At 46.3% G+C, this 25,295-nt stretch overlaps 1 protein-coding gene across 6 annotated transcripts in view; it reads right to left on the bottom strand.

The window, feature by feature from the left end:
* The window catches only part of MYT1 (myelin transcription factor 1), a 124,124-nt gene that overhangs the window by 22,017 nt on the left and 76,812 nt on the right, over window positions 1–25,295 (bottom strand). For 3 of the 6 annotated variants that reach the window (XM_019510091.1, XM_019510095.1, XM_019510096.1), the window contains exons 8-18: window positions 23,074–23,208; window positions 21,531–21,621; window positions 18,553–18,666; window positions 16,795–17,009; window positions 13,969–14,174; window positions 11,835–12,104; window positions 9,968–10,122; window positions 8,117–8,215; window positions 6,114–6,176; window positions 5,842–5,910; window positions 30–92 (exon numbers count right to left, since the gene is read on the bottom strand). In XM_019510091.1, the coding sequence (XP_019365636.1) occupies window positions 30–92; window positions 5,842–5,910; window positions 6,114–6,176; window positions 8,117–8,215; window positions 9,968–10,122; window positions 11,835–12,104; window positions 13,969–14,174; window positions 16,795–17,009; window positions 18,553–18,666; window positions 21,531–21,621; window positions 23,074–23,208 (1,480 nt within the window). The remainder of the gene's footprint in view (window positions 1–29; window positions 93–5,841; window positions 5,911–6,113; window positions 6,177–8,116; window positions 8,216–9,967; window positions 10,123–11,834; window positions 12,105–13,968; window positions 14,175–16,794; window positions 17,010–18,552; window positions 18,667–21,530; window positions 21,622–23,073; window positions 23,209–25,295) is intronic. The other 3 variants (XM_019510093.1, XM_019510094.1, XM_019510097.1) reach the window with 3 other exon arrangements.

Raw genomic sequence — 25,295 nt, 5'->3', positions numbered from 1 at the left:
TGGGGAAATCATTTCAGGCAAGACCTTACCTCCGATGCGATGCATAATTTCCTGTTATGTGACCAGAGCCATCACAACCAGGAGTTGGGCACCTGGGGAGGAACGAGAAACAATGCTAAGCAAGGGCTTGAGGCTGGCGGATTGAAACATCCAAGTTGGAGAGCATCAAACTGAATAGCGTTTCCTTTCACTCCCCCCCCACCTACCCCCACCCCTGAGAAAACAGTTCAGTATAATACCCAGCCCAAGTTATTCACACCGCAAACCCAAGCAGCAGTGGTTTGAAAAATGACGTCTATTTAAACGCCAATACAGTGAAAGGCTCTAGCTCGCTGGCAAAAGCAAAGAAAAAGCCCTTTCCTCAGGTAAGGGCATGGCCACAAAACACAGACGTCAGCTGAACACATACGTGGATGCGTGCGGTGCAGGGGGGCAGGCAGGGAGGAGGACAAAGAGGGTCAGGTAGATGTTGTAGGATCAAAATGAGGGACCTGGAAGGAGACCGTGGACCTCTTGGGCACCCTCCTCCCACCCTTGGGGGAAAAAATGTCAGGGATCAGCCATAGAAACCCTGCCTGGATGAAGGACCAGCAAGGTACCTTGCAGCCACGGAGAACTGTGCTAGTGAGCTCCTTCCCCAGGGACAGCCATCCCGGCTAATGTCAGAGGGAGGACGGAGAGAGCATTCCTAGCTGAACCCTAGGAGGGTAGACCTAAGGGCAAAAGACTTGCCCCTTGCATTCAGGAAGGGGCCATGGAGCTCGGGGATGCACCGAGGTACCAATGGATGATTAATGAGAGAGATGGGGAATGAAAGGTTCAAGAGGAGTGACATGCATGAGGATGGGGTGCAGATGACACCCAGGAAGGCCGTCCGGTCACAGAAAAGCACCCACAAGGGACACCCTCCTCCTGGGCTGGGGTATGACCAGCCAGGCAAGAGCTCAGAGCAGATGGATGAGGTGTTCTCAGCCAAGGACAGACAGCTCTGGAGACCGCAGCCCTCTGGACAGAAAACAGGTCTTGCAAAGGTTTCCCTGTGCAGATTCCCCTGGACCATCACATCTGAGCACCTCACTCGAGTCCCCTGGCTTAGCCTCCCAGTGCTGCTACAAGGGAGAGAAATAGCTTTCCCCCATTGTACAGATGGGGAATTGAGGCACAAAGGAGTCAAGTGATTTGCCACCGGTTACAAAGGAAGTCTGTGTCAAAACAAAGACGACTGTCCTTATTCCTAGTTGCAGGGACATTTCGCAGAGATGATTGTGTGGATCCCTTCCCTCTAGGAGCCAGGGCCACCAAATCTTTTCATGCTGGCACCATTTTCTTTTAACGTGCAAAAACCGCAATGCCTTTGTGTTCTCCTGCTCATTATAACGACAAATATTTGGCATATATTTCAGGTCAGTTCATCTCCTGAACGTGCATCATCCTGCATTCTTGTATGCGGATGACATTAAAGCGCAGATGAAATAATATTCCCCACATGTCTGTGATCATTTAAAATGTCACCAAAGCTGGCATTGGTTTAAAATATTCCATTACCAAGCAAGAGAGAAAATAACAGAGCCAGTTGAGCACTGAGTAATTAAGGCCATAGATGCAGAGAAAGGTGCTGGAATATGAAGTATGAGGAGCATAAAGATCTGCTGCGGATGTTGTAAGCAATGCTGCAGAAATAAAAGTTGTCATGGGGACACACACGAGAGATGCGAGGCGAGGTGCTTTCATAGGGCAAGTGCTGTACTTCCAAGCCAGCCTGCAAATTAGCTAACACAGGTTGGGAGTCAAGTGCTGCGTGTCTGCGTGAGGGTTTTGCTGTGACTGTGCAAAATGAATGGCAGAAGGTTTGTCATTCATTTCAAGGGGAGGGTGAATATGAGAGGTGGAGAAAGAGGGCATGCTCCTTTGCAAACAGCTGTTCTATTACCCCAAGACTTCAGTTGTCCCTGAGCTGGAAGTCTCTGCCGTTTCTGGCTCCCCAGGGCAGGTGAGCACTATGACACATCTAGATTTGCCTCAAGGAGCCATAATTCTCATTAGCGCTGCTCCATACACCCCTTATACTAGAAGAAGCACGTGTGCCGGTTAAATTCAGAGCAGCTCTGCTTGTGCATGCGAAGAGCCGTCCTTAACAACCAGGTCTAGAAAGGGCTGCCCTCGGGTACAAGGGGTCAGCCCTGGTCTTGCAGAGCTGGATGCTGGGCCAGGAGCTCCTTTTCCCTGTAGGGCTAACAAAGGTAGAGCGTGTTCCCAGGAAATGTGTCTGAGTAAAGGACAGGGCTGCAGCCTATTTAGACCAAAGCCAATTCAGTGCACAATTATTGCACCATATTATTACACTTTTGCACGATTCATAGATTCATAGATGTTAGGGTCATAGATCATCAAGTCCGACCCCCTGCATAGACAAGTGCAAATAATTATTGCTCTTATTATAAGTGGGGTGGGCTCCAAACACAGCAGCCTCATAAATGTCCCACTGACAAGGTTCTTGGGGTAAATGTGATCTCTTTTATTAGACCAACTCAGAAGTTGGAAAAAATGTTCGTTGTAAGCTTTGGGACACAACTAAGCTAGCCTGAAAGCTTGCAAAGAACATTTTTTCCAACTGTTGAGTTGGTCTAATAAAAGAGATCACATTTATCCCAAGAACCTTGTCTGCCTGTGTCCTTAGACCAACACAGCTACAACCAACTTCTCCAACCCCAGAAGAGGGAAAGAGGAGTTACCAGGACCTTGTCAGGTGTCCAAATCCCTTTGACAGCTTTCACACTACCAGCCCCCCGTCTAATGCTTAGATCATATACATTTTTTTAATTCAAAAGCACATCTCTCTCTTTGTAGTTCTGGCATTGCAATGAAAAAGAAAAAAAAAAGAAGAAAACACTAGCTTCTAATTCCTTCCTGTCTTTCAGTACCTTTGAAAGTGGCAGAGGGAAAGATTTGATTTTTATTTTTAATTATCTGTAGACAAATCATCCTGACAGGGGCCTTGTAGTGGATGTTCCAGCCTGCAGCAATTTTTTTTTATATATATATCTGAGATATTAACCCCTGAAATAGAATTTATAATGGAAGTGCTGACACAGCCTTATCTGGAGTTGGGCAAAAAAGTGCCACTACAATATCAGCATTACCTCTGAAACCTGTTTCTCAGATATATGCGCAACCAGGCACATCACCAAAGTAAAAGAATTAACATTAGGAGGTTTTGTTCTGGCCAAGATGCTTCTGGTCTATATTATAATTCATTGCACATTGTTAGCATCGTGGCCCCTATAATTTTGGAAGCCCAAGGAATAAAAGTGTTTGCAATTAAATGAAGTTTTAAAAACTCCTGTACTCACATATTTGTTAGCTGTGGAGGTATGATCTAGTAGCCAGACCTTGGGCTGGTGTGCAAAGTCCAAGGGGATGTGGCATTAAATAAAAGATGTTGTGAAGAATTCTTTTTCAAAAACTGCCTAGAAGGCACATCTAATTATACTTAGTCCTGATCTTGTATACCGCTTTTCATCTACAGAGCGGTGCATTAACTTTAATCCCTCTCTGTGATGCAGTTATTGCACCTGACACTTTATATGGCCATTTCCATTTACAGCATCAGCTCAAACTAGAGGGCCAAAGTCAGAGGCAAATGTCAAGACAAGAGGAACACATGGAATAAAAGGCAAAAAAAAAAAAAAGAACAAAACTTTTTTCAAAGTTTGAATCTGATTCAGTTCAATGTTTCACATCTTATTTTACCCAGACTGCTTCTTGCTCATCCCTATGTCGTGATAGAAAAATAGCTTGGTAGGGGAACACATTTCAGTCCAAGGCAGTTCTGCCGTAAACAGCTATGGTTGGAACAGGAAGGACATCTTGCTTCTCTGCTAAAGGGTTTCTGCTAAGACTCAGTATTTTGTCAACTAGCCTGTTCAGAGGTATTTAGGCAGGTGAGGCACAAAGGTGATGAGAAAGGCCATCCTGCATGAGGGCAGAAAGGAAGAGCCAGGGGCCCTGCCCAAGATGGAACAAGGAGCTTCCAGGGAATTACAAGAACAATCCTTCGACCTCCCTTCTCCAGACTTGTGCGATGCCTGATCGGCGGATGGAGGAGGCATCACGGGAGAGTGCAGCACAGGAACGCACGACCGTGCCAGGCCAGCTTGGGTCTTAAGAGCAGAGGAGTCATGGCAGGAAAACCTCGGCCACAGCATAGGCGCACAGAGCCCCACATGGGTGGGTTGAACCCATGCTGAATCCCACCCCGCTGCACTTTCTCTGCTATCAGGAGCCCAGGGACTCTCAGGGCCTTGACACACGTGCAAGTGATGTATCTAAATGGGGTTTCGACTTAGACATACTCCCTCTCTACAGAGCGGGTAGACACTCCTTCCTTCATGCATGTTATGTACCTCATAGTGAGTTGAAAACCTCACCCTTCCTCCGAAAACCAGGTCTCACTCTTTTGGGAGGTGGGCTGAGATGCATCCCTGGACTGGGCGTCAGGAAGCCTGGCTTCTCTTCTTCCTGGGCCCAGCTTTGCCACCTTAGTACAAGTGACCACCACTTTTTTACTCCTTCTACCATGCCTGTCTCTTCTGTTAGCTCTTCTGAGCCCATGCAACGGGGCTCTCATGTCAGGTGGGGCTTAAGCTGTCATGAGTCCATTACTTAAATGGAAATGAACTTATTTTTATCAATCATAACCAGCAATGTCCCTTGCTTAGTTTGCAGAAAGCTGTTGCTAAGGCTGAATCCGATGTGAAAAATCACCCCTTAAGAAAGCACATGTATTGGGTTGTTTCCATGAAACAAATATTAAATCATGATTCAGAAGTCCCTACCCTACCCCTACCCCAATGGGGGTGTTGGGGGTTTTTTTGGAGGGGGAAGAAAAACTCCTGCTACTTTAACGGAAAATATTTCTCAAGTCTAGCCTAAATTTTCCAGAGGGGAGGGAAATTAGGACAATGAACTGAGAAGCTCTTCTATGACATTAAAAGCCTTATTAAAGATTACAAGCCAGGCCCTTCACTGACACAAAATTCGCAGTGGTTCCATCAAGGTGAATGACAAGATGCAGAGAAAACGTATCCAGCGGGGAAGCATACTTGAACGCCAGCTTCAAACTTGGGATGCGTATAGGTAGGCAAAGCCAATCTTAATTCAAATTAAATATTATGGGTCAGTCAATGGACTTGAATGGACCCTGGCTGCTGAAACGTGACCCGATGAATGGTCAGACATAGCTTCCCTCGCTCATCTAAATCAAAAACCCTAGTGAAATGAATGGACATATCCCCCACTAGATACGGAGCATCACCTGAAATGTAGCATGCAATTAGGTTGCCAGGTTTCTTACAAAGAGCCGGCTCTCTTTTGATAGTCGTGGGTAACAAGTACTTGATTAGCTCAGTTTCCACACAGCGCATCATTAAGGAATGTGCTTTATCTGGGTCAGTATTAATTGATGGCGCTATATCAATGTTTCATGACAAAGATGATAATGTTACAACACGGGCTGTGGGAGGTCAGGAAGAGACACCAAGTGCAAAGAGAACTATAACCAGTAAAAATCTGCCCAGGGTTAAAAAAAAACCCAACCCAAATATCTGGTGATCTACCTAGGATGTCATCTTCCAGAATGAGACTTTCCTAGAATCAGTGCACTTCTATTAACCTTCCTCCTTCCTCCCCACACTCCGGGAATAGGTTCGGCTCCCTTCCTGGTGACCCACACAGGCAGATTTTGACCGGCTTTTTTCCAAAGGAGGGGACAGGGGGAGAGAAGAGGCATGAGCATAGCACGAGGGGAAAAAAAATGGAGACTGAAGGTTAGCGCAAACATACTTGAGATCAGCAGAGTGGGCAGCCATGAGGTTTCTGAGGCTCTTGTCAGCAAGAGGACAACCAGAAAGGCTGAAAGAGAAGAGATGGAATATCTGGATAAGCCAAAAAAAAAAAAAAGAAGAAAAAAGAGAGAAATTGAGAGAGAGAGAGAGAGGAGGGGATTGGGGATGGGGGAAGGAAGGTAGGGAGGAAATAGAACCAAACCATCCACACCATTAAAAAAAAAAGAGAGAGTCTTAAGAGTCAGACACTGGCATTTTAGGTCAACAAACCTGCGGTGAGAGGCATAGTTTCCCGTGATGTGTCCGCTGCCATCACAGCCTGGGGTAGGGCAACTGAACAACAAGAACAACAACAAAAAAGATGACAAGAGATGTAAAAGCCAGAAAGAAATGAATTCATCCAAAAGATTCATGCACCTGTCAGGACACTGGAAATCTTCCTCCCTTCAAAAAACTAAATCTGCGGCTGGCAAGGGGGCCAGGCCTCTGCGGGGAAGTCAAGCCCTGGTGCCTTCTGGATTTCGGCCACACAACTTGGCCTCGGTCTTGGTATTTGCTTATTGTGTTAGCAGCCAGAAGGGATATGCACAAATAAACCTTTTCTTCCTGTGTTTGGGAAAGGGAGGACTTTTGTGGCTCTCAAGGACATTTTTGGCAAAAATGAGACAGAAGAGTATAAAAGATTGTCTTTGTTTGTCCAAAAAAAGAAAGAAAGAAGAAGAAGAAAAAGAAGAAGAAGAAGAAGAAGAACATCCAGAATGGTGGCATCAGTTGGAAGCCAACTTTATGGACCCAGGGCTGTCAGCTCTCCTGATATTTTTTCCCCATCTATCTTTCGGTAATTAATCCCAGCTGCTGGAATCAAGTTGTGGCCCAAGAACCTCAGCTCTCATGAGAAAGGGAAGTGTCTAACTTTGGGCAGCAGAGAAGAGTTTGAAACATGAGCCTGAAATGCTCCAACACCAAAAAGCAAATAAAAAGAACCCCTGCTTCGTCGTTCCATGTCATGAGTTTTAACCTAATCTCATGATTTGGGGGGCTGGACTCAGGATTTTTGAACACTTGGTGTCAGAGAGATGGTGGGCTGATATCCTAGCATGGTTTCATATCTGTCTCCCTCCCCCTGTTTCCAAGGGAATTTATAGGCAACGGAAAAGGGCGATATCTTCATGGTATTCCAGGGGCACAACCCAGACTACCATGCTATAGCACAGCAGTGCTGGAATTCAACATCTGGATTCAGGACTTTACATAGGAACGGTTACTACTCTGGACTGAACCCCACGGCAGGGGTTTGCAAGGTGGGGCAGGAGTTGCAAGAAGTTGTTGCCCCCCGTCCCATTGTCCCATAGAAGGACAAACAGCGCAAGAGCCACACTGCCAGGGACAGATCCAGATTTGCCAAGGGGGAAGTGAGATGGCACCATCCCCTGTCCGCATGATTAGTGGAATGAGGCCAAGCAATGGGATACAAAAAACAGTGACTTTGGAAGGGGTAAGAGATCCCTCCCTAGCACATGGCTGGGTGAAGAAGCAGCTGGCTTCTGCGGTGCCACAGGGGAGGAATGCAACTTCTTTCCCCCTGATCAGTTGAAGCATGGGGGCCTCTAAAGGTCAGCCCAGTTTTCTCAGGGGCATTGTTTTATTTCATGACCCCCATTGCAAACTGTAGAAAGAGCCTTGTAAGGGACTTGGGCATGGAGTTTGCTATCTTCCTGAACTGATGGAAAAACTGCCCCTGTGCCTCCAAAGAGAGAGGTGCAAGATCTGCTTCCCAGGGCATAACCCTCAGCCATGCCGCGGGCACGGTGCCAGCCTCAGCACTCCTGTAGCGTGGCACCTCTCCCCACCCACCCACAACGTGACTTTTCCAGGCTCTCAATTTAGAGACCAGCCTTATGACGTGCTATTTGTCATCGCTCCAAATTTGTGGCCTAATCCAATCCCTCACGCCCAAGTGGAAAGGCTCGGGCATCCCCACCCCACCCCGCCGCAGGGACAATGCACCCAGCCCCATGTCTTATGTCACCGTGGTGGGGGTCCAACGTTGGGGAATGCAGGAAGCAGCAGGAAGGGTCCAGAGAGAGGGTTGCAAAGCATGATATCTTGGGAGGGGTGGTGGAAAGTAGAAATAGCAAGAATGAAAGCTGGGGGAGGAGGGGGCAGAAGGGGGGGTCAGTCCTCCTCCCCCCCAGTATGAAAACACATAACCCACATCAATACACAGTGCACAGGAACTGGAGAGTTTCTTGATACTAGGGCAGGAAAGCTACCTCATAGTTTGTCCATGCTGATGGTCCTGGAAATCCTGTTTCTGATGCCCCACAAAACAACTTGTTTTATACCCTCTGCTGTTGTTGCCTCCACTCCCTCTGCATTGTGGGACAAGGGGCACATGCAAAGATTACTCACACCAAGATACATTCAGGAAAGAAAAATATCAACCTCAAGCCCCTCTCACAGTAACAAAAGAAAATAATCCCTGAAACTATCATTAGCTTGCAGATCTTCAAAGGACAATATTTCATAGATTTCATAGGCATTCGGGCTGGAAGGGACCTCACGAGATCATCGGGTCCAGCCCCTGGCCCAGCTGGGGTCAGATCAGTCCAGCAATCGCTGTTTATTGGGACTTAGTGGTGACTTCGCACACGACGAAACGCGTTGTCGTGTGACACCAGAACTGGCTACGCACAAAGCAGAATAGCGAGGCAGCTCCCCAGATACTGGCCATCGGTACCTGGAGATGGTACAAGGGCTCCATGGACTCAAATAGCTTCGATGAGCACGTTTGACCCTGAATTGTCTGAGGCTCGTTGAAGATCAAAGCGGATGGGTCAAAAGGGGCTTGAAGGCCTGGTGTGGGAAGGAAGTCAAGTGCTTCCCAGAACGCCTCTCTTTCCAACTTGGGATTGCCAAAGGTCAGGGAGACCTCAAGTCATCATTGCTGCTCACACCAATTCTGAAAAAAGCCTTCAAAGCTTTGCACAAAAGGGACTGGTTTGTCTCTTGCCCAGCTAGGAAAGATTATTTTACTCTTCCTCGGGCTCGGTGGGGCTCCTGAGCAGCTCTCTATCCCTTCCAGCATCCTACATTCCCCTTCAAGCTTCCAATTTGCCTAACCAAACAACAAGCTAGGTTGCAACATGTCAGCAAATCAAAGTCCTGCCACCCATCCGATGGAAAGGGCAGAATTATGGTTGGAGATACGACGAGGAATAGCAGACCCACTGAGAAGTCAAACTGGCCTTGGGAGGGGGCCTCTACAGCTTGCATTTAAATTTTGAACTTTAGCACTCCATTGATCAGAGCTAGGTCCAGTGTGCAAAGTTTGGGTCAGGATAGGAATTTGCTCTTTGATCCAAGGATCACCACAGATCCCGGCTTCTGCCTCATCTTATCGTTGAAAGGGGATCCAGTTACAAAGCGGTGATCCAGAATTGGGTACAAATTTTGCTTAGGTCTGGAGTCGGGTTTGTGTCCCTCTCAAACTGGGATTGCAATGCAGGGCAGTTGCATTGTGCCGGTACTAGACATTTCAGGGTCTCCTGTGCTTCTTTCAAGGGGGCTGTACTCAATGAACTGCCTGAAAAGCAAAGCAAAACCGGCCCGTTATCTGAGGACGACTGCCAGATTGCCTTCTTACCAGCTTCCCAACTATGGGTTTGGTGCTTCTTGCTTCTGAGCAACCCCTAGGAGGTATCGAACTCCCTTGACCACCGCTGGCTTCAAGGGATAAGAGTGCATCAGGCAGGGGGAGGCAGGAAAACAGGCAATCTCTTTTCCTTTGCACCAGCATTCGTTTTAAAGGGAAACACCCTCAAGCATTATATTTTTATGGCTGCTTTCCTGATTCCTGGAACTGAACCCGCAAGTGGATTCCTTTAACCATCGTACTGCTTCAGGAAAACCCTATGGGATGTCATCATAGCCACCTGAAATGGGCAGCGGATGAGGCTTTTCTTTAAGCTTTTAAGTGTTTGGAATAAATAAGATCACTGAAGTAAGAAACAATGCTCAACCCTCCATGTTTCCAAAGGACTTCCCCCTTCCCACCCCTCCCGGGTATCCCAAACACGACAGACATTTTGCTCTGGCTTCCCAGTCAGGGAGAGGGGACTTACGTTAGCAGATCCTTCTTGATGTCCTTGGAGAGGAATTTAAGCTTGAAGTTGGACAAGGTGACTTCCCCGGGGTATTTCCGTTCCTCGAAGTTTTCCTCCGAGACCTCTTGGTCATCTGCTTCGGAGGAGGCGAAAGAGTTGGGTGCAGGCTCTGACTGTAAGAAATCATCAGGGAAAAGATTGTAATGGATCCTCAGGCCACAGGCAATGCTATGGGACTAGCACAGCTTATCCTGTCTAAAAACTACTATGGGTCCCATCACTCTGGTATCTGAGTGCCCCCCAGTCTTGAAGGGGTAAAGGTTGTAGCCATGTCAGTCTAAGAATACAAGCAGTCAGTGTGCTAGAGGCAATATCTTTTATTAGACCAAAAGATATCACTTCTGGCACAGGGACTCCCAGTCTTGAATGTGTTTATCCTCCCTTTACCTACAGGGTGAAGAATTGCATTGTCCCCCTCATTTTAGAAACAGGGGGCACACAGATACAGTCCCTTGGCCAACATCACTCTATGGAGTAGGGAGGTGAACCTGAATCCCCTATGACCCAGACTGGTGATCTAACCACTGAACCATCCTCCTACTCAGGTGGTCCAGCAGCCTGATACCTGGCTCAGGTCCTGGACCCACTGACTACTCATCAGCAGGGATCCTGGTTTTCTCTGATTTAAAAAAATCCCTAATTTTCAGTTAAATTATATACACATATACATATATCTAGATATATCTAAATATTTCTATATAGATATCCTAATTTTCAGTTAAATTATATATACATATATCTAAATATATCTAAATATATCTATATAGATATGTCTAGGTATGTCAGATATATATCTATATCTATCTATCTATCTAGATCTAGATAGATATGTATGTATGTATAATTTAACATACTACATTGCATAACATGCAGCTACATTGCATTGTAGTATACATACATATATACATACATCTCTCTCTATATATCTATATACATATCTCTATATATATGTATATGTATATCTGCTTCTGTTTTCCCAGCTGGACAAATCCTTCTGGGCAGGGCGCTGGACCAATGTGAAGAAGAAATAGGGAAAAACAATGGCTTCCAGTCTGGGTCCTATAAAATTCTTCCTTGTAGGAAGGTGAAGAGCCACACAATGAAGGATCTTCCAGTCCTATCTTAACCACCCCCTCATTTCATCTCTGCCCTGCCATGGAAAGACCTCACATAAAAAAACATTTCTGGGCCATGTATGGGGAGGTCACCCTGGTCGAGCTGCATCCCCCTTCCCGTCCCAGCCCTGCAGAACTGCCCTGCTTTCATCTTGGTAGCCAAGGAAGAAAGAACAGGATCCATCCCCCCCCTTCCCAGGGATAGATGCTAATGCTAGGTATTAATAATTCATTACAAACCATCCTGGGTACATGGCAGGGCTGCCATTAATGCAAATGATCTTCAAAGATGTTGAAAGCAACGGGTAAACAGGGAACGATTGAAGGACTGGATCCTCCTTTGAGAAGATGTTCACCAGCTCAAGGAGGTCCAGAGTAACCTGTCCTTGGCATGGGAGTTATTATAGTACAGGGAGGCTCAACCTCTGGCCCATGGGTCTCTCCATAAGTTAAAACATGTTACAGCAGGGTGTTATAAAGTGTTCCCACTACCTTGGTGAGTGAGGCTAAGTCTAGACTACTTCCAACGGGTCCCTCATAGCCCCCAAACATAGGAATGAAGCTTTGAGGTAGGGACCCCAGGTGCTGCTCCTGGGATGCCCACCTCATTTCCACCATGATGCGTGTAGAGCAGAAGAGGGTAGGTGGGCAGGGACCACAGTGGCAGTGCAGACACATCCTAAAAGGGTCAAGTGCGTGGTGCCACTCACCTCTTCCGGCTCCTCCTCTCGCTGGCGATTTGGTTTCGTGTAGTCGATGGGGCCATCCCATTCATCCTGACGGGAGGTCTGGCTGGACTGCGGGGAGGTCATGGTGCTGCTTGTGGCACTGGTGCTGTTTTGGCGTTGGGACACATCTGGGGACTTCACGCTGGGACTGCTGCTGCAGCTGCTGCTGCTGGGAAAGGTGCTCTCCCGCTTGCGGTGCTTGTTCATGCTCAAGTCCAGAGTCCCGTTCTCATCCACCTCAATGTCCATAGACTGAAATATTGGAGGCAACATCCCAAGTTAGCCGCAGCACTCAGCTCCCTAAGCAAATCTTTTCCTGCAGAGGGTGGGAAGGTCCCTAAGCCATATGGAGCATGTGCCTTGAGCATGTCATACTCTTTGCACAATCAGTTGGAAGGTATGGAGCAGAAGGGGATAAGCTTTTGCAAATGCATTCAGCAATGCCCCCTGTGAATACTCCCCTGCACCGAAAGCAACGTAAGTGCCTGCTTGGAAGCGACACTGGTCTCAGAGGAGTCGTTTGCAGTCACGTGTCTCCCTGCCATACTCTGCAAACTCCGTGGGGCAATCCTAGAGACCGGCTTCTATTCCAGGTTAAAAATCAAAGACACTTTTCTTCAGGGGGAAAAAAAGGACAAAATACACATCACATACATCAGAGCTGTAGCCAAGCTAAGCATGCACTTTTTCAGCATGTGAGCGGTTCCCTGATTTTCAGTACGGATCTCATCCTGCCAGATGCCGAGTGATTTCTGGTTAGTGCAAAGCACTCTTAATGTCGTGCATACAAACACCCATTTCCATTAAGAAGAGACTCTGTGCCTTGTAGTTTCAGGCCCCATGTGATGCCAAGGTCTAACGATATCAATGCCATTTAGGCTGTGAGTAGGCTTGGGTGGGAATTTTCTATCAAACTACTTTGGATAGAAAATGATTTTTTTTTAAACGGGCATTTTTCCACGGGAGGGAACATTATTTTTGCTGATGACTTCCTGCCACTGTCCCCCGCCCCCTCCCATCCCCAGTCTGGGAAAACCTACATGAACCGTTTAGGGTTACTCTGACACTATCTCTATCCACCTGAGCAGTGGCAGTGCCCCATGGGAGTTGTACTATAGATGTCTTGTCTAAATTGGCTGTAGTCCTGGGTTGCACTATATTGCCCACAAGGCACCAGACTCTGGTATTTCTGACTTGGGAGTGTTCAGAACGTCTTGCTCGATGAACAGTTCTGATATTTCTTCCCGATTCAGGATGAAACTAGCAAGCTACTGACACTGCCAGGAGAGCAGAAATGTCCACATGTGACTAGGTGAGAACAAACCCTCTGTTTTGTAGCTTGAATCAGAGAATCACAGAAAATGAGGGCTGGAAGGGACCTCAGGAGGTCACATCTAGTGCAACCCCCTACTCCAACCAGGACCGGCCCCAACTACATCATCCCAGCCAAGGTTTTGTCTGCCCGGGTCTTAAAAACCTCCAAGGATGGAGACTCCCCCACCTCCCTGGGTAACCCGCTCTAGTGCTTTACTACCTCCTGTAGTAAGAAAGTTTTTCCTAATATCTAATCTAATCTTCCCTTGCTGCAACTTGAGGCCATTGCTCCTTCTGTCACCTGCCACCATGGAGGACAGTCCAGCTCCATCCTCTTTGCAACCCCGCTGCAAGGAGCTGAAGGCTGCTATTCAATCCCCCCTCAGCCTTCTCCAGATTATATAAGCCCAGTTCCCTCAGCCTCTCCTCACAAGTCCTGTCCCCCAGCCCCCAAACCATTTTTGTTGCTCTCCACTGGACTCTGTCCAATGTGTCCACCTCCTCTCTGTAGTCCAAAAGTGGACACAGGACTCCAGAGGTGTCAACTAGAGGGGAGGAATCACTTCCCTCAATCTGCTGCCGATGCAGCCCAGGATGCCATTACCCTTCTTGGCACCAAGGACACACCGCTGGCTCCTATTCAGCTTCTTGTCCCCTGTCCCCCCAGGTCCTTTTCTGCAGAGCTGCTGCCCAGCCACCTGAAGGGCTTTCTCTGAGCATCTCCCCTATTGGTACAGGTTTTCCTGTTGCTTCCTGGCAGTCGATTCCTCCACCCCCTCGCACGTCGAGCCACTCAGCTCACCTTGCTGGGGGCATCCTGCTGCTTGGTACTGAGGTTTTCTGGCATTTCCCAGCAGCGAGTGGAGAGATTTAGGATGGCAGTGGCGGCCATATGCGCAGCCTCAGCGTCGTGGGAGTAGTCGAAGCCTGTCGAGGAAGATGAAGTGCTCTTCACGTAACTACTGGAAGGGCTGTGGCTGGGGGAAGAGGCCTTTGGAAAAGATTTGGCTGCACAAAAAAAAATAGGGGGGGAACAAAACAACCGATATGTAAAACGTCCACAAGCAAAAATCATAGAGAAATCAAAAGCCATGGACCTCTTTACCTTTGCACATTGCAAGGACGATGGCTAGTCTTGTTAGAAACTTGGAAGCTAATTCAGCGCCCAAGGAAACAAAAGAGATAAAAACAGTGCAGGCTCCAGCCAAAAACTTTTGTGCTGATCTGCTGACTTAAAGGTCTATATAATTATTAACTGGCCATGCTGCAAAGTTCCCAGGACACTACACTACTCCTCCTTTATATTCTGGCACTATGCTGAGGATGTCAAAGGGGGAAAACACAATGACTCTTCCAAGGTTTTTTGTTGGGGGGTTTTTTAATACATACTCCTTACGAGTTATTTTCAGAGCAGATTGATGTCATGATTTCATGTGTCATAGAGGAAAACCTGCAATTTTTTCAAATTAAATTTTAACAGCCAAAACAGCCATAAAATATGAGTTTCTGATGAGGGCACCAGTGACATATGGCAGTCCTGACAAGTGGCGCAGCGGTTAAACATATAGGAGTAACAGCTATATTAAATCACCTGGAATGGGTGACAGACTGTACGTGATCACTTCACACCACACTTCACTATACATTGCACTGGACACGGGTCTGATCCTGCCCATGCATAATGAAGGTAGTGAAATGCAAGGCAGTTCAGAGTCTCCCAGTGCAAAATAGGGGCCCAAAGCCTGCAGTCAGATCCATCCCAGAGGACTGCGCTGTATTCACATCATGCCGTCAGCGACTCAAAGGGAGCTCATGGTTGTACAGATTCAGCACAGAGCTGAAATGATGGGCCAGGCCTTGAAGTTCTTAGTTAATCTGGGGTCCTGCCCTTACTTAGCAAGAAGCCCCATTGACCTGAGGGCTTGTTTTACTCCAGTCACATCCACTGGACCCCCATGTTGTAAAACCACTTGACAACCTTGGAGGAAGATACTATCGTAAAGTGATTTTGGCATTACCGGGATGAGCTCTAAATAGAAGACATTCTCAACTGCTAATCTTCTCCAGGACTGCTTTCCTCCTCATTGTGGGCATGCATAATGCCTATTGACATTAATGGTGGTTATATGAACACATCCAAGGGAGCATAAATCCCTCCGGATGAAGATCTCTTTAAAGTAAGTTCTCAGTGAAAGGAACAGATTTCCCCACTATGATTGGCAATCATATTAATCTCGTTGCTTTGATTAACTCATTGGAGGCTTGCCCAAATAGTTATTCTTGTGCATTTTATAAAAGGGGGGGGTCCAGTTTAATCCATGTCCATCTGTGGGGTCCGTGTATTTGCAAGCACAACATGACAATATCTCAAACGGGGAGATGCCAATTTTAATTTCACACTGTAGACTCAGCGATGCTTTTCCATTTCATAAGTATTTCTAGCACTAATGGACTCGCAATCAGCAAATTAGTCAAATAAGTGATGAGAAAAAATAGGAAGGATTATCCTAGTGGGTTTGCTGGAATTATTTTTGTCAGTACAATTACCCTGAAAATTCTTTGCTAATATTGCAAATAACACAATCTATTCAGCAGGAGAATCACTTGTGCTGGGAAACAAATTACTTTTCCATCAACCCTAACCCAGGATGACAGTGGCAGTTGTGCTCTCTGGCCTCCATCCAATTTCATTGTCTGATCCTTTACAGATTTAGTACTGTAATAAAAGGGAGCGTCCATTGTACTGCAACAACCGGGATGCTTTCAAGCATGAGTACTTTTTAGAGAGCAGCTGTGTCAGGATTAACCAGGACTCTGAAAGTGGGATTAGCTACAAAGAGAAAGGCCTCTTGAGGCTGCTGACTTCTGCAAACTGGTTTCCTAAATCTTTTTCTTTTTCTGCCTCTTTTTTTTTGGTGCTTTAAAAGATAGATTCATCTTGCATGCGTGCAGGCTAATGGAGTAGGGACATTACACAGCCAAGCTCAATTATTCTCCTCTGGCTGGTCACAGCACAGGTATAATACAGGCTGTCTTCGTTTAGTCCGCCACGCACACTGCAACTCCCACACCTAAAAGTCCATCTGCTGAGGGCTTATTTTATCATTTCATTTTGCTCCTATGTCTAAGTCAGGGGCCTCTTTTTTTGCAACCGCTCTGCTCCATCATGGGAGATGCTCGACAGATAAGAGGGGCAGGTAGATAAGGTATTAGACTGTGCATAGAAGGCATATGATCGATAGATAATATACATGGTGCATAGAAGAGAATAGATAAGCCAAGTAGATAGAACAGGTAATACGTACAATAAAGAAGAGTGAAAACGTAAGCCATTTAGTTGCACAATAGAGTCCTAGAGGTGACCTACAAACGAAGTGGAGCCCATGGAGTAACTTCTCCTAGTTAGAGACATTTCTCAAGAGCATGCACCCAGGCCTGGATGCCATCCATCCTAAAGGGGAAACCAAAGAGGTTGCCCTTTATGCATAGCCACCTATGACCATGCTCTTTCCATTCTCCCCACCCAAACCAACACTCCCAAAGGCCTCCGTCCATATCCCCTGGCAAGCGGTACGGAGGAGAGCACGGAAAGCACTCAGAACCATCGCCCTCACTGGGCCCAACTTACATTTAAAGGCTTTAGGTGAGGTTTCGCTAGTCTGTATCTTTGGGGCAAGCATGCGTTTGCCAAAAACCTGAGCATCAAAACTTGCATAATCGAAGGTGACCTTGGAGTACTTCTCCAGCTCCTTGGCCAGGTTGGCTCGAGGGGTGGCTGGGACCATGTTGGGCCGGTAGCTCCCATACTGAGGAATCTCCAGCTGCTTCACAAAGCACATAGGCCTGGGGACAACAGACACGCACCGATCAGCACGGCTTTCCTTTGCTTTTCTTATCTCATTAAGTGATTCCTAATGAAAGCACAAAGCCATTTTTCCCCCCTCCCTAGAGTGTAGTTTGCAAATATTACCCCAGAAACACAGCAGAAACCTTCCTTGATAATGCCAATCAGGGGATTCTTATAGAGATATACACTTCTTGGGAACATTGTGATCTCTCTCCCTTCAGATCTGCAAGATCAGAATTGGACTCCACACTTGCAAAATGGGTCCTGGAGTCTCTTTCCTGGTGCGATCCATGCATGGGGTACTGTGATATTAATTGCATAAATAAGAAGGCAGCGTTTCACTCTGGGAAACCTGGCTTTGCTTGTGTTCTTCCAGCAGAGAGAGAGAGAAAAAACACCCTTGGTTTCTCCTTTCTTTCGGGAGAGCAGGAAAAAAAACCTGCCAAAACCCATAGGACCCAAGTTCCCCTCAAGTCACCTCTGTGGTTTGACTCTATAGGGAGCATGAAATGTTTGCTTGCTGGGATTAAAAGGAGGGCAGAGTCCTGCCCCGAAAGCCCTACATCTGCTATGCTGTCTGTAGTGGATCAATTTATCTTGCATACCTATTGTATATAAATTGCCCATTATTATTCTCCTTCTCTTGACCTCCTTGCACTAGATATTTCTAGGAGCGCAAACTCCTTGGAGCATGGATTGTCCTTCTCATGTGTTTGCAAAGTGCCTAGGCACCTAGCAAGCCGGCCCAGAAATTTAATAACTAACAAAACTAAATGGCCTTTTTTTTTCCCCCAAAGGTGCTGAGCACTCACAACCCCAGTGACTTGGGCACTCAGCAGTTTTGCAAACCTTGAGGCTTTGCCAGCCTGTTGTACATCAAGGTTTGAAGGGCTTGTACCGCTGTCTTGCCCTCATGCTCTCCTTGTAAAATAACTAACCATATTACAAGCCATCTGTAGCCTCATGAATCACCTAAACTGTGTCGGCAAGGATTTATCAGGGACATCCTTAGCATTGGACAGCCCTTATCCCAGGCAGGTCTGACAGAAGCAAAGGGAAGAGAGAAAGAAAAATCATTTGAAAATCATTAGAGTCTAACGAGTCTACTCCTAAAAATCCCAGAAAGAAAAGGAGGTGCACTTGGATAAAACTGCAATGGAATGATCTTTAAGGGGTTTTAAAAATCCCACCCTCCTACTTATAATGCTAATACAATAGCCTTCATTCTTAGGCAGTTTGCATTGTAGTATAATCAGCACAAGTGCCTTTTGCTGCACTGTTAAAACCCTTTGGCCTGTAGCCTCAGCATTAATTGATGCTACAGAAGCAATTCATTGTCCTGGATGCCCTCCCTGGAATCATCAATTCAATATCTCCTCACCTTAGAGAGACCTATGCTAGTCATAACAGGCATCAGCAGTGTCAAGATACAGGCAGACATGGATGGGTTGAGACTGTTTTCTTTATGGCAATAGATTAGGGGGAAAGGAGCTCGGAAGAAGCACTATTGCACATGATTTTATTTCCAGTGCAGCTTACCTGAGTATCCGGTCAGAATTGGAGCTGCTTTTAGAGGGGTCTCCAGACTGTGTTTGTTGCTTTTCATGAGATTTGGCTAATTTTTCAGCAGCGGCAATAGGGCAACCAGATAAACTGTATAATAATTAGAAGAGAAAGAAAGGGAAACTAAGCATGAGGGACTAGCAGGAATGTCTCCATCCACTTCACAGACCAGGCTTTGCACTGAGCCCACAAAAAAAATCACGTCTAGTTATTTTTTTGACTTGCGACAAGTGGCAAAGCCTTGAGGCACCAAAAGCGATAGCGCTCTGAGATGATGGTTCGTCACCATTCAAAGAACTTGGGTATGGAGAAAGCAGCTCGATCCACTGGGCCAAGTTCAGCAAAAAGGCTAGCAAGGGAAGGTGTGCTCTTTGGTGCTTTGGGAAAGAGCCTAATGAACGTATGACATGTTTGTTCCTTACCCAGTCTTGTTTCTAGCTTTTCTTCTTTAAACCAAACTTATCTATGGGCAATTTCTATGGAAGAATCGCACTTTGGAGATGTGCAGTCACATCACGATTCCCTTGCATGGGGTGGGGCTGGACTGTGACCACAACTTCGAAATATGGGCCTTTTAAGTCACAGCCCTCAACGGGGCCTGGGGCGTACAGGCATGGAAAGGGGAAGCAGTCTCCCTTTGGGCTGCTCTGGGCACATGAGATGGATGGCACAGCTGCTGCAGAGTGGGTGATGGAGTCAGGATCCTTTCTGGAGTCCTGTTGGCCAGGGGGTGGAGGGAAGAGGAGCAAGACAAGTAGTCCCTGTGCTCCTCACCGTGCGCGGATCATAGGGGCTGCTACAAAGGATGCAGAAGAGGGTCTGCTTACTCTCCAGTCTGCCCTTGCAAGGTTTTACAGGGCCCTTTGCCCACCTGACCTATCCAAATTCTTAAATGGATGAAGCAGGGGTCCTGGTTTGGGCAGGCCGGGATGCTAAAGGATCTTCACTGCTAAATGATCCTAGGCTCCTCTTGTTTGTGGAAGCTCCTAGGCACTTCTGCAAGATCCCTTCTTGGTAGATGTGCACGTGGGGCCACCATGGGAGAGGGTTGGGACTGGGGTAGACGGCCAGTTGGCTGACACTTGATGACCCCTTCCTTTACAGCTGCAGGGTCAATGGGTGCAGTGTACTGCGGAGAGAGTCACTCACAGGGAACCCCCCACACAAGCTTTGGGGGGCCAGCTCCTGTCGAAGCTGTTGTGACCAAGGGGGGGTCAAGTCAGTGGGCCAGGGCATCAGTGTAGAGGCACATGGCCTCCATAAAGATGCTCTCTGTCACCATTTTGAGGGATGCCTGGGTTGGGGAGAGGTGGCATCCTGACCTATCGACTGCGGTCTCCCTGCCCCTTCCTAATCTGTGGGACTCTCTGGCAAGGGTTTGTCCTCTCTGAAAGGGGCGCTGTATCCTCCACATGCACATGGTCCTCAGCAGTCAAAACTCCCCACTGCCTTCTGCCATGTGAGCATTGGTTTAGGAGAGATGCTGATCGCGCTGGCTTGAGCAGGCGTCACACAGTCCGGCACTCCGCCGTCGTCCCCTAACACCGCACCGGGCCCGAGACCCTCAGGCCCAGCCTACATCACCCCTGCCATTCCCAGCACCGGTCCTTCCAGAGCAGAGGTCATCCTAGGACTCTCAGGTGCATTGCCAGCAAGTCAGCCTTTGCATTCAAGCCACTGGATTCAAAGCTAGTCCATTAACTCAGCTCCAAGTCACCTAGCCCCTAGGCTGCACTGCTGCAATCAAACAGCACACAACTGGCATTTCCTCGTATTCCCTCTCTGCTGACTTGTGGGGAACCCGAACAGGAACTTCTCTCCCACCTGTTGCTGCGTTTTAAAGAAACCGGTTTCTTTTCTGTGCGGCTGTCGGGAATCATAGATCAGCACACCCTCCTGATGGTCACTGGCTGCTGCTAGACTTCAGACCAAATTGGTCTCCTTAATTAAAGCAAGCAGATCTCTCTCATTTGCTCCCACCTATCAGGAGGCATTCATCAGCTCAGTTTATTTCGTGACTTCCATGCAACGTCTGAATAAGTAATTAAGGAAACTCACCTAGCGCCCGCAAATGAATTATCATTTACGAGTCTGTCACTCTCTGTATGTCCATTACAGTCAAATGATTTGACCAGCACGGTCTTAAGGTTGATCTGGAGAACCACAGCACTCCATCACACAGCCTATATTCTGAGAGGAAACAGCACATGCATTTCTGGCTTCTTGGAGATCCTCCTGCCTGGTTTTAAGTGGCCTTCCCTCACCCGCCTGTCCCTTCCTTTGCAGGGCTGACTTGCATGGTTAAACTTCTCAATAGAAGAACAAGGAGAAGCTCAAAAACCACTTCAGATCTCCAAACACGCGCCAGCACCCCTCCCTTCATTAGGTTTGCTGAGAGCCCTTTTCTACCTGGCTCTATGGGACGGAAAATCCTCCTTCCCCAAGGCCCGGGATTGAAGTGAGCAGAGCTGATCTCACAAGACGTCTCACCAAGTCTGTTCACAAGAGTCCTGGGCCATCAAAACACAACATAACCCTTGCTTGGCCTCCTATCTCAGCCTCATATCTTCATCTTGGCCCAAACAACACCTCCACGAACCCCCTCGACTCAATACAGTCAACTCAATACCGGTGCCTTGAGCATGAGCAGACAAGGTTCAGGTAAACCCAATATCTTTTATTAGACCGACTCAAACAGTTGACATGAAGTTGTCGTTCCAAGCCTAGAAGCACTGCTCTGCCTTCATGCCCGTCTCCCTTTGATACCTGAGGGGCTCTCCCATTTCCAGATTTTTTTTTTTTGTGGTTATAGCCATCTGTAGTTAACCTGTTTTTGTTATACCGGATCTCCGTGAGACGTGCATTATGCAAGAATAAAACCAATGCCATTTTCGCTGTTTGCCCTGACGACATTTTAGCCCCTGCTGTTACCGATTAGAACGGGAAGTAAGTACCTTCTGTGTGTGTTGCGATTGCTGTTCACGTGACCCTGTCCTGTGCAGCCTGGTGTTGGGCATTTTAACACATTCTCGTGCATAGCCAAGACTTTGTAGCGAGAAGGGGAAGGGAAGAAGGGAGGGAAGTAAAAACAACTTGATAAAAACAGAGTGAAAAAGACAAATAATCAAGTCTCAACACCGGCTCCCTAGAAATCAGTGAATATGAAACACTGTAATTAGAATCTGTCTGCATATAGAAGAGAGTTACAAGCCAGCACTGCTCAGGTCAGCACTTGATTAGCATCTCTGCACACAGCTTGGGCTTTCTGCCTTGCTAGCTGATTGCTATCCACTCCCCCAGCCCGCTCCCTCCCTCCCTTTGGAGCCCTGCCTACCCATTTCAGGTAGTTTTAAGTGATTGGAGTTATCTCTCTGCTTTTATCCTTAGGACTAGTCTTGGTTTGATTTTTTAAAATTTTAATCTTCAGGATTATGGCTTCCTGCAGCGCTGACCTTAAAAGTAAAGAAAAGCATTTGCTTTGCAAGCCATTAGAAAGCTTGCTTGCCATTTTTTTTTTTTTGCATTTGAGCTTGTATGAAGATAACTAGACTTTCTCCTTGTTTCCTGCAGTTTTGTGTTTATAGCAGGTCTGCAACCTTTGAAATTAGAGATAAAGCAGAGTTTTTCTCCCTTCCCTCCCCCATTATCCTAGTATCATAAACACACAATATTGAATTTTTATTTATGTGCACAGAGAAGTCTATTTAGGATGTTGGTACCAATAGGCATAAAATATATATTTTTAAAAACAGTGTCATAATGAAAACTATTTTCTGCGGAGTACGTGAATCTTTCCAGAGCATATAGTGATTGTTAAGGCAATGCGTGGTTAAAAAAAAAGAACATTGACTGTATTATCAGTATCATTTGGCTACTCTTTCTGCTCTACAACAAAAAATTAAATTCTAATCATGGCAGAGAGATTTCCATCCTTTTGCCCTCTTCTCAAGCTGAAAAAAAATCCCTATGGAATTTAGTACAGGGGTGAAACCAATATGTTAAGTGTAAAAAAAAAAAAAACATTCAAAAAACCTGTAGAAGTTAATAGAGAATGAGATCCTTGCTATAGGCTGTATTTTCAAACCACCTTACAGAGTCCAATAGAAGGGGTATAATTCTCTGGAGGATGCTTCCGAAACCTGTTCAAAGGCTTTTATTTTCTATTAAATTCTATACGGTTTTCCTATAACAGCAGTTCTAGCTTTGGTCAATGTAAGGGTAGTGTAGCCAAGACCTCTATGAATAATAAAAGGGGCTGTAACTGTGCCCTGCACTGCTTGAAATTGGACTGTGCTCTTCAAGGAAAAGCCACCCATGTACAGAGGGCCAGTTCATGGACCAGGCATAGCTCATTTCCCCATCTGTAGGGCTTCTTTTGGATTTTAGGGGTGCATTGACTTTGCCACGGCTCTTCTGTACAGGCGCAACTTTTACCCTGAAAGAAGCCTGCACAGATTGGTCTGGGTAGCCCTCGTTGCACAGTGTGGACATACTCACTTTCTGGAGGGATCCTGTCTTTGTGTGGGCAACCGGACAGGCTGCGATGGTGAGGGTAGAGTCCTGTGACGTGACCGGTGCCATCACAACCTGGAGTTGGACATTTGATCTCTCTTTTCTCAGGTCTCGAGGGGTCTAAGGAATAAAAGGGGAGGAACAAGGGAGACAACATTAGGCAGGCAATTCCAGCAACTGCATGCAAAATCACAAGGGACTGGGATGTCATCAAGCCATGACATATCAGGCTAAGTAGTAACACCCCATGTCCATTTACCTTGTGACAAATTATTTCTGGATCTATAATCTAGACTACATCTACGTTAGGGATGATTTACTGCTACAGGAAGGCTGGTAAAGTATACCAGCAGAGTCTACTGTGGACACAGCCACGCCAGCAAAGTGCGACTGACTCTGGATTATTGCCCCTTTACTCCTGTGCAGGTGACCACGTGTTTTTGCTGGTATAACCACATTTATGCTAGGCTTTGACTGGGACAGCTGTGTCAGTGAGGGCTCATACTTCTTCAGCCCCCAGACTGACAGAGCTATCCCAGAAGATTACACAGTAAAGAAACAGGAAGCTTATGCCAATTTAATTATATCAGTATGTTTAAAATGAACAAAACTCTCCCAGCAGGAATGCAGTTATAGCAGTAGAAAAAATGGCCAACCTGGTAGAGCTTGCTCTGGTAAGCTATAACAATATGAAACACTGATATAATGGGCAAGTCTACATGTACACTTTAATGCACATTACCCTATTGTAATGAGCATTAAAGCATCTAAGAAGTGCGTTTTAGCTAATGCGCATTAATATAAGCTCACACACATCTTTCCAGTACCTCACAATGAAGGGCACTTTTACATAAGCTCTGGGGGTGAGGGGCAGCTGCTCTAACTAAAATGCTGTCACATCTCATGTATCAGCGTAACCGCACTTAAAAATGGCAGTGGGGGCACTTGAACTAAAGCTCATTTGATGAGCTTTAGTTCAAGTGCCCCCACCTCCATTGTAAAGCATGGGGACACTGATAGATGAGATGCAGGAAGCTGCTGGAGCACAGTAATTCCAGTGCATTGGAGCAGCCTCTGAGCTCGTGTATAGGCACCCAGAGGCACTAGATTTAAAGTGCATTACCTAAAGCACACCAACTGAACATGTAGATGCACCCAATGATACCAGTACAAGATACCATTATAGTTGCATCCACCGTAGGGTTGACACAAGCAGGGATGTGATCTGGTACTGATATAGTTATACCTGACTCAGGATTACTAGAATAGCTTTCCTAGTCTAGCCTGGCTCTTGGTAACAATGCAATGGGATACTTCCCCTGCCTTCACATGGGCTGAGATGTTTTAAGCTGACTAAGAGAGTCAGTCACAACATTTCTGGCTGAGAGAAATAAACAGAAGGCAGAGTAGATTTGAACTTTATAGACTAATTAATCTCTCTCTCTCTCTCTCTTTCTCTCTCCCTATCTTTCTCTTTCTCTATCTCTAGATAGCGGGGATTTAGACACACCATTCTTATTAAGCTTGTGATATGTGTGTGTGAGTGCGTCTTACACATGAGCTTTAATGTGCAGTAGCCTATTCTACTGTGCATTAAAGCATCACATCAAAAACAGTGCTAATCCACTAATGCACAGTAGAATGAATCTACTGTGTATTAAGCATCGCTAAAAAGGCATTCATTTTTGCTACTGCACATTAGGGTAGCCTAATGTGCCTTTATGTAGTACCTCATATTAGAGGTACTAAACTTAATGTACAGTAGCAAAAGTACATTAATGAACATGTAGAGGTGCCCTGTATGTATTATATATGTGTGTGTATTGCATTTATGTATCTATCTATCTATATAATTTATATATAGATGGATAAATTAGATAGATAGATGCAATACATACGTGTGTGTGTGTATGTATTGCATCCATCTATCTATCTATCTGTCTATCTATCTATATAAAATGTATCCATTATATATACAGGGGTGCAGGTTGTAGCCGTGTTGGTCTAGGGACATAGGCAGACAAGGTTCTTTGGGTGAATCTGATATGTTTTATTAGACCAACTTAAATAGTTGGAAAACAATTATTAAGCAAGCTTTTGGGTTCAAAAAACCAACTACTGAAACTTCCTTAGCCTGATGAAGGGTTTTTGAACCCGAAAGCTTGCTTAATAATTGTTTTCCAACTATTTAAGTTGGTCTAATAAAA

The sequence above is a fragment of the Gavialis gangeticus genome, unplaced genomic scaffold (assembly GCF_001723915.1).
Source record: "Gavialis gangeticus isolate Ggan-Ray unplaced genomic scaffold, GavGan_comp1, whole genome shotgun sequence".
NCBI lineage: Eukaryota > Metazoa > Chordata > Crocodylia > Gavialidae > Gavialis > Gavialis gangeticus.
The sequence above is the reverse complement of the archived record's forward strand: the minus strand, read 5'-3'. Positions and strand labels throughout refer to the sequence as shown.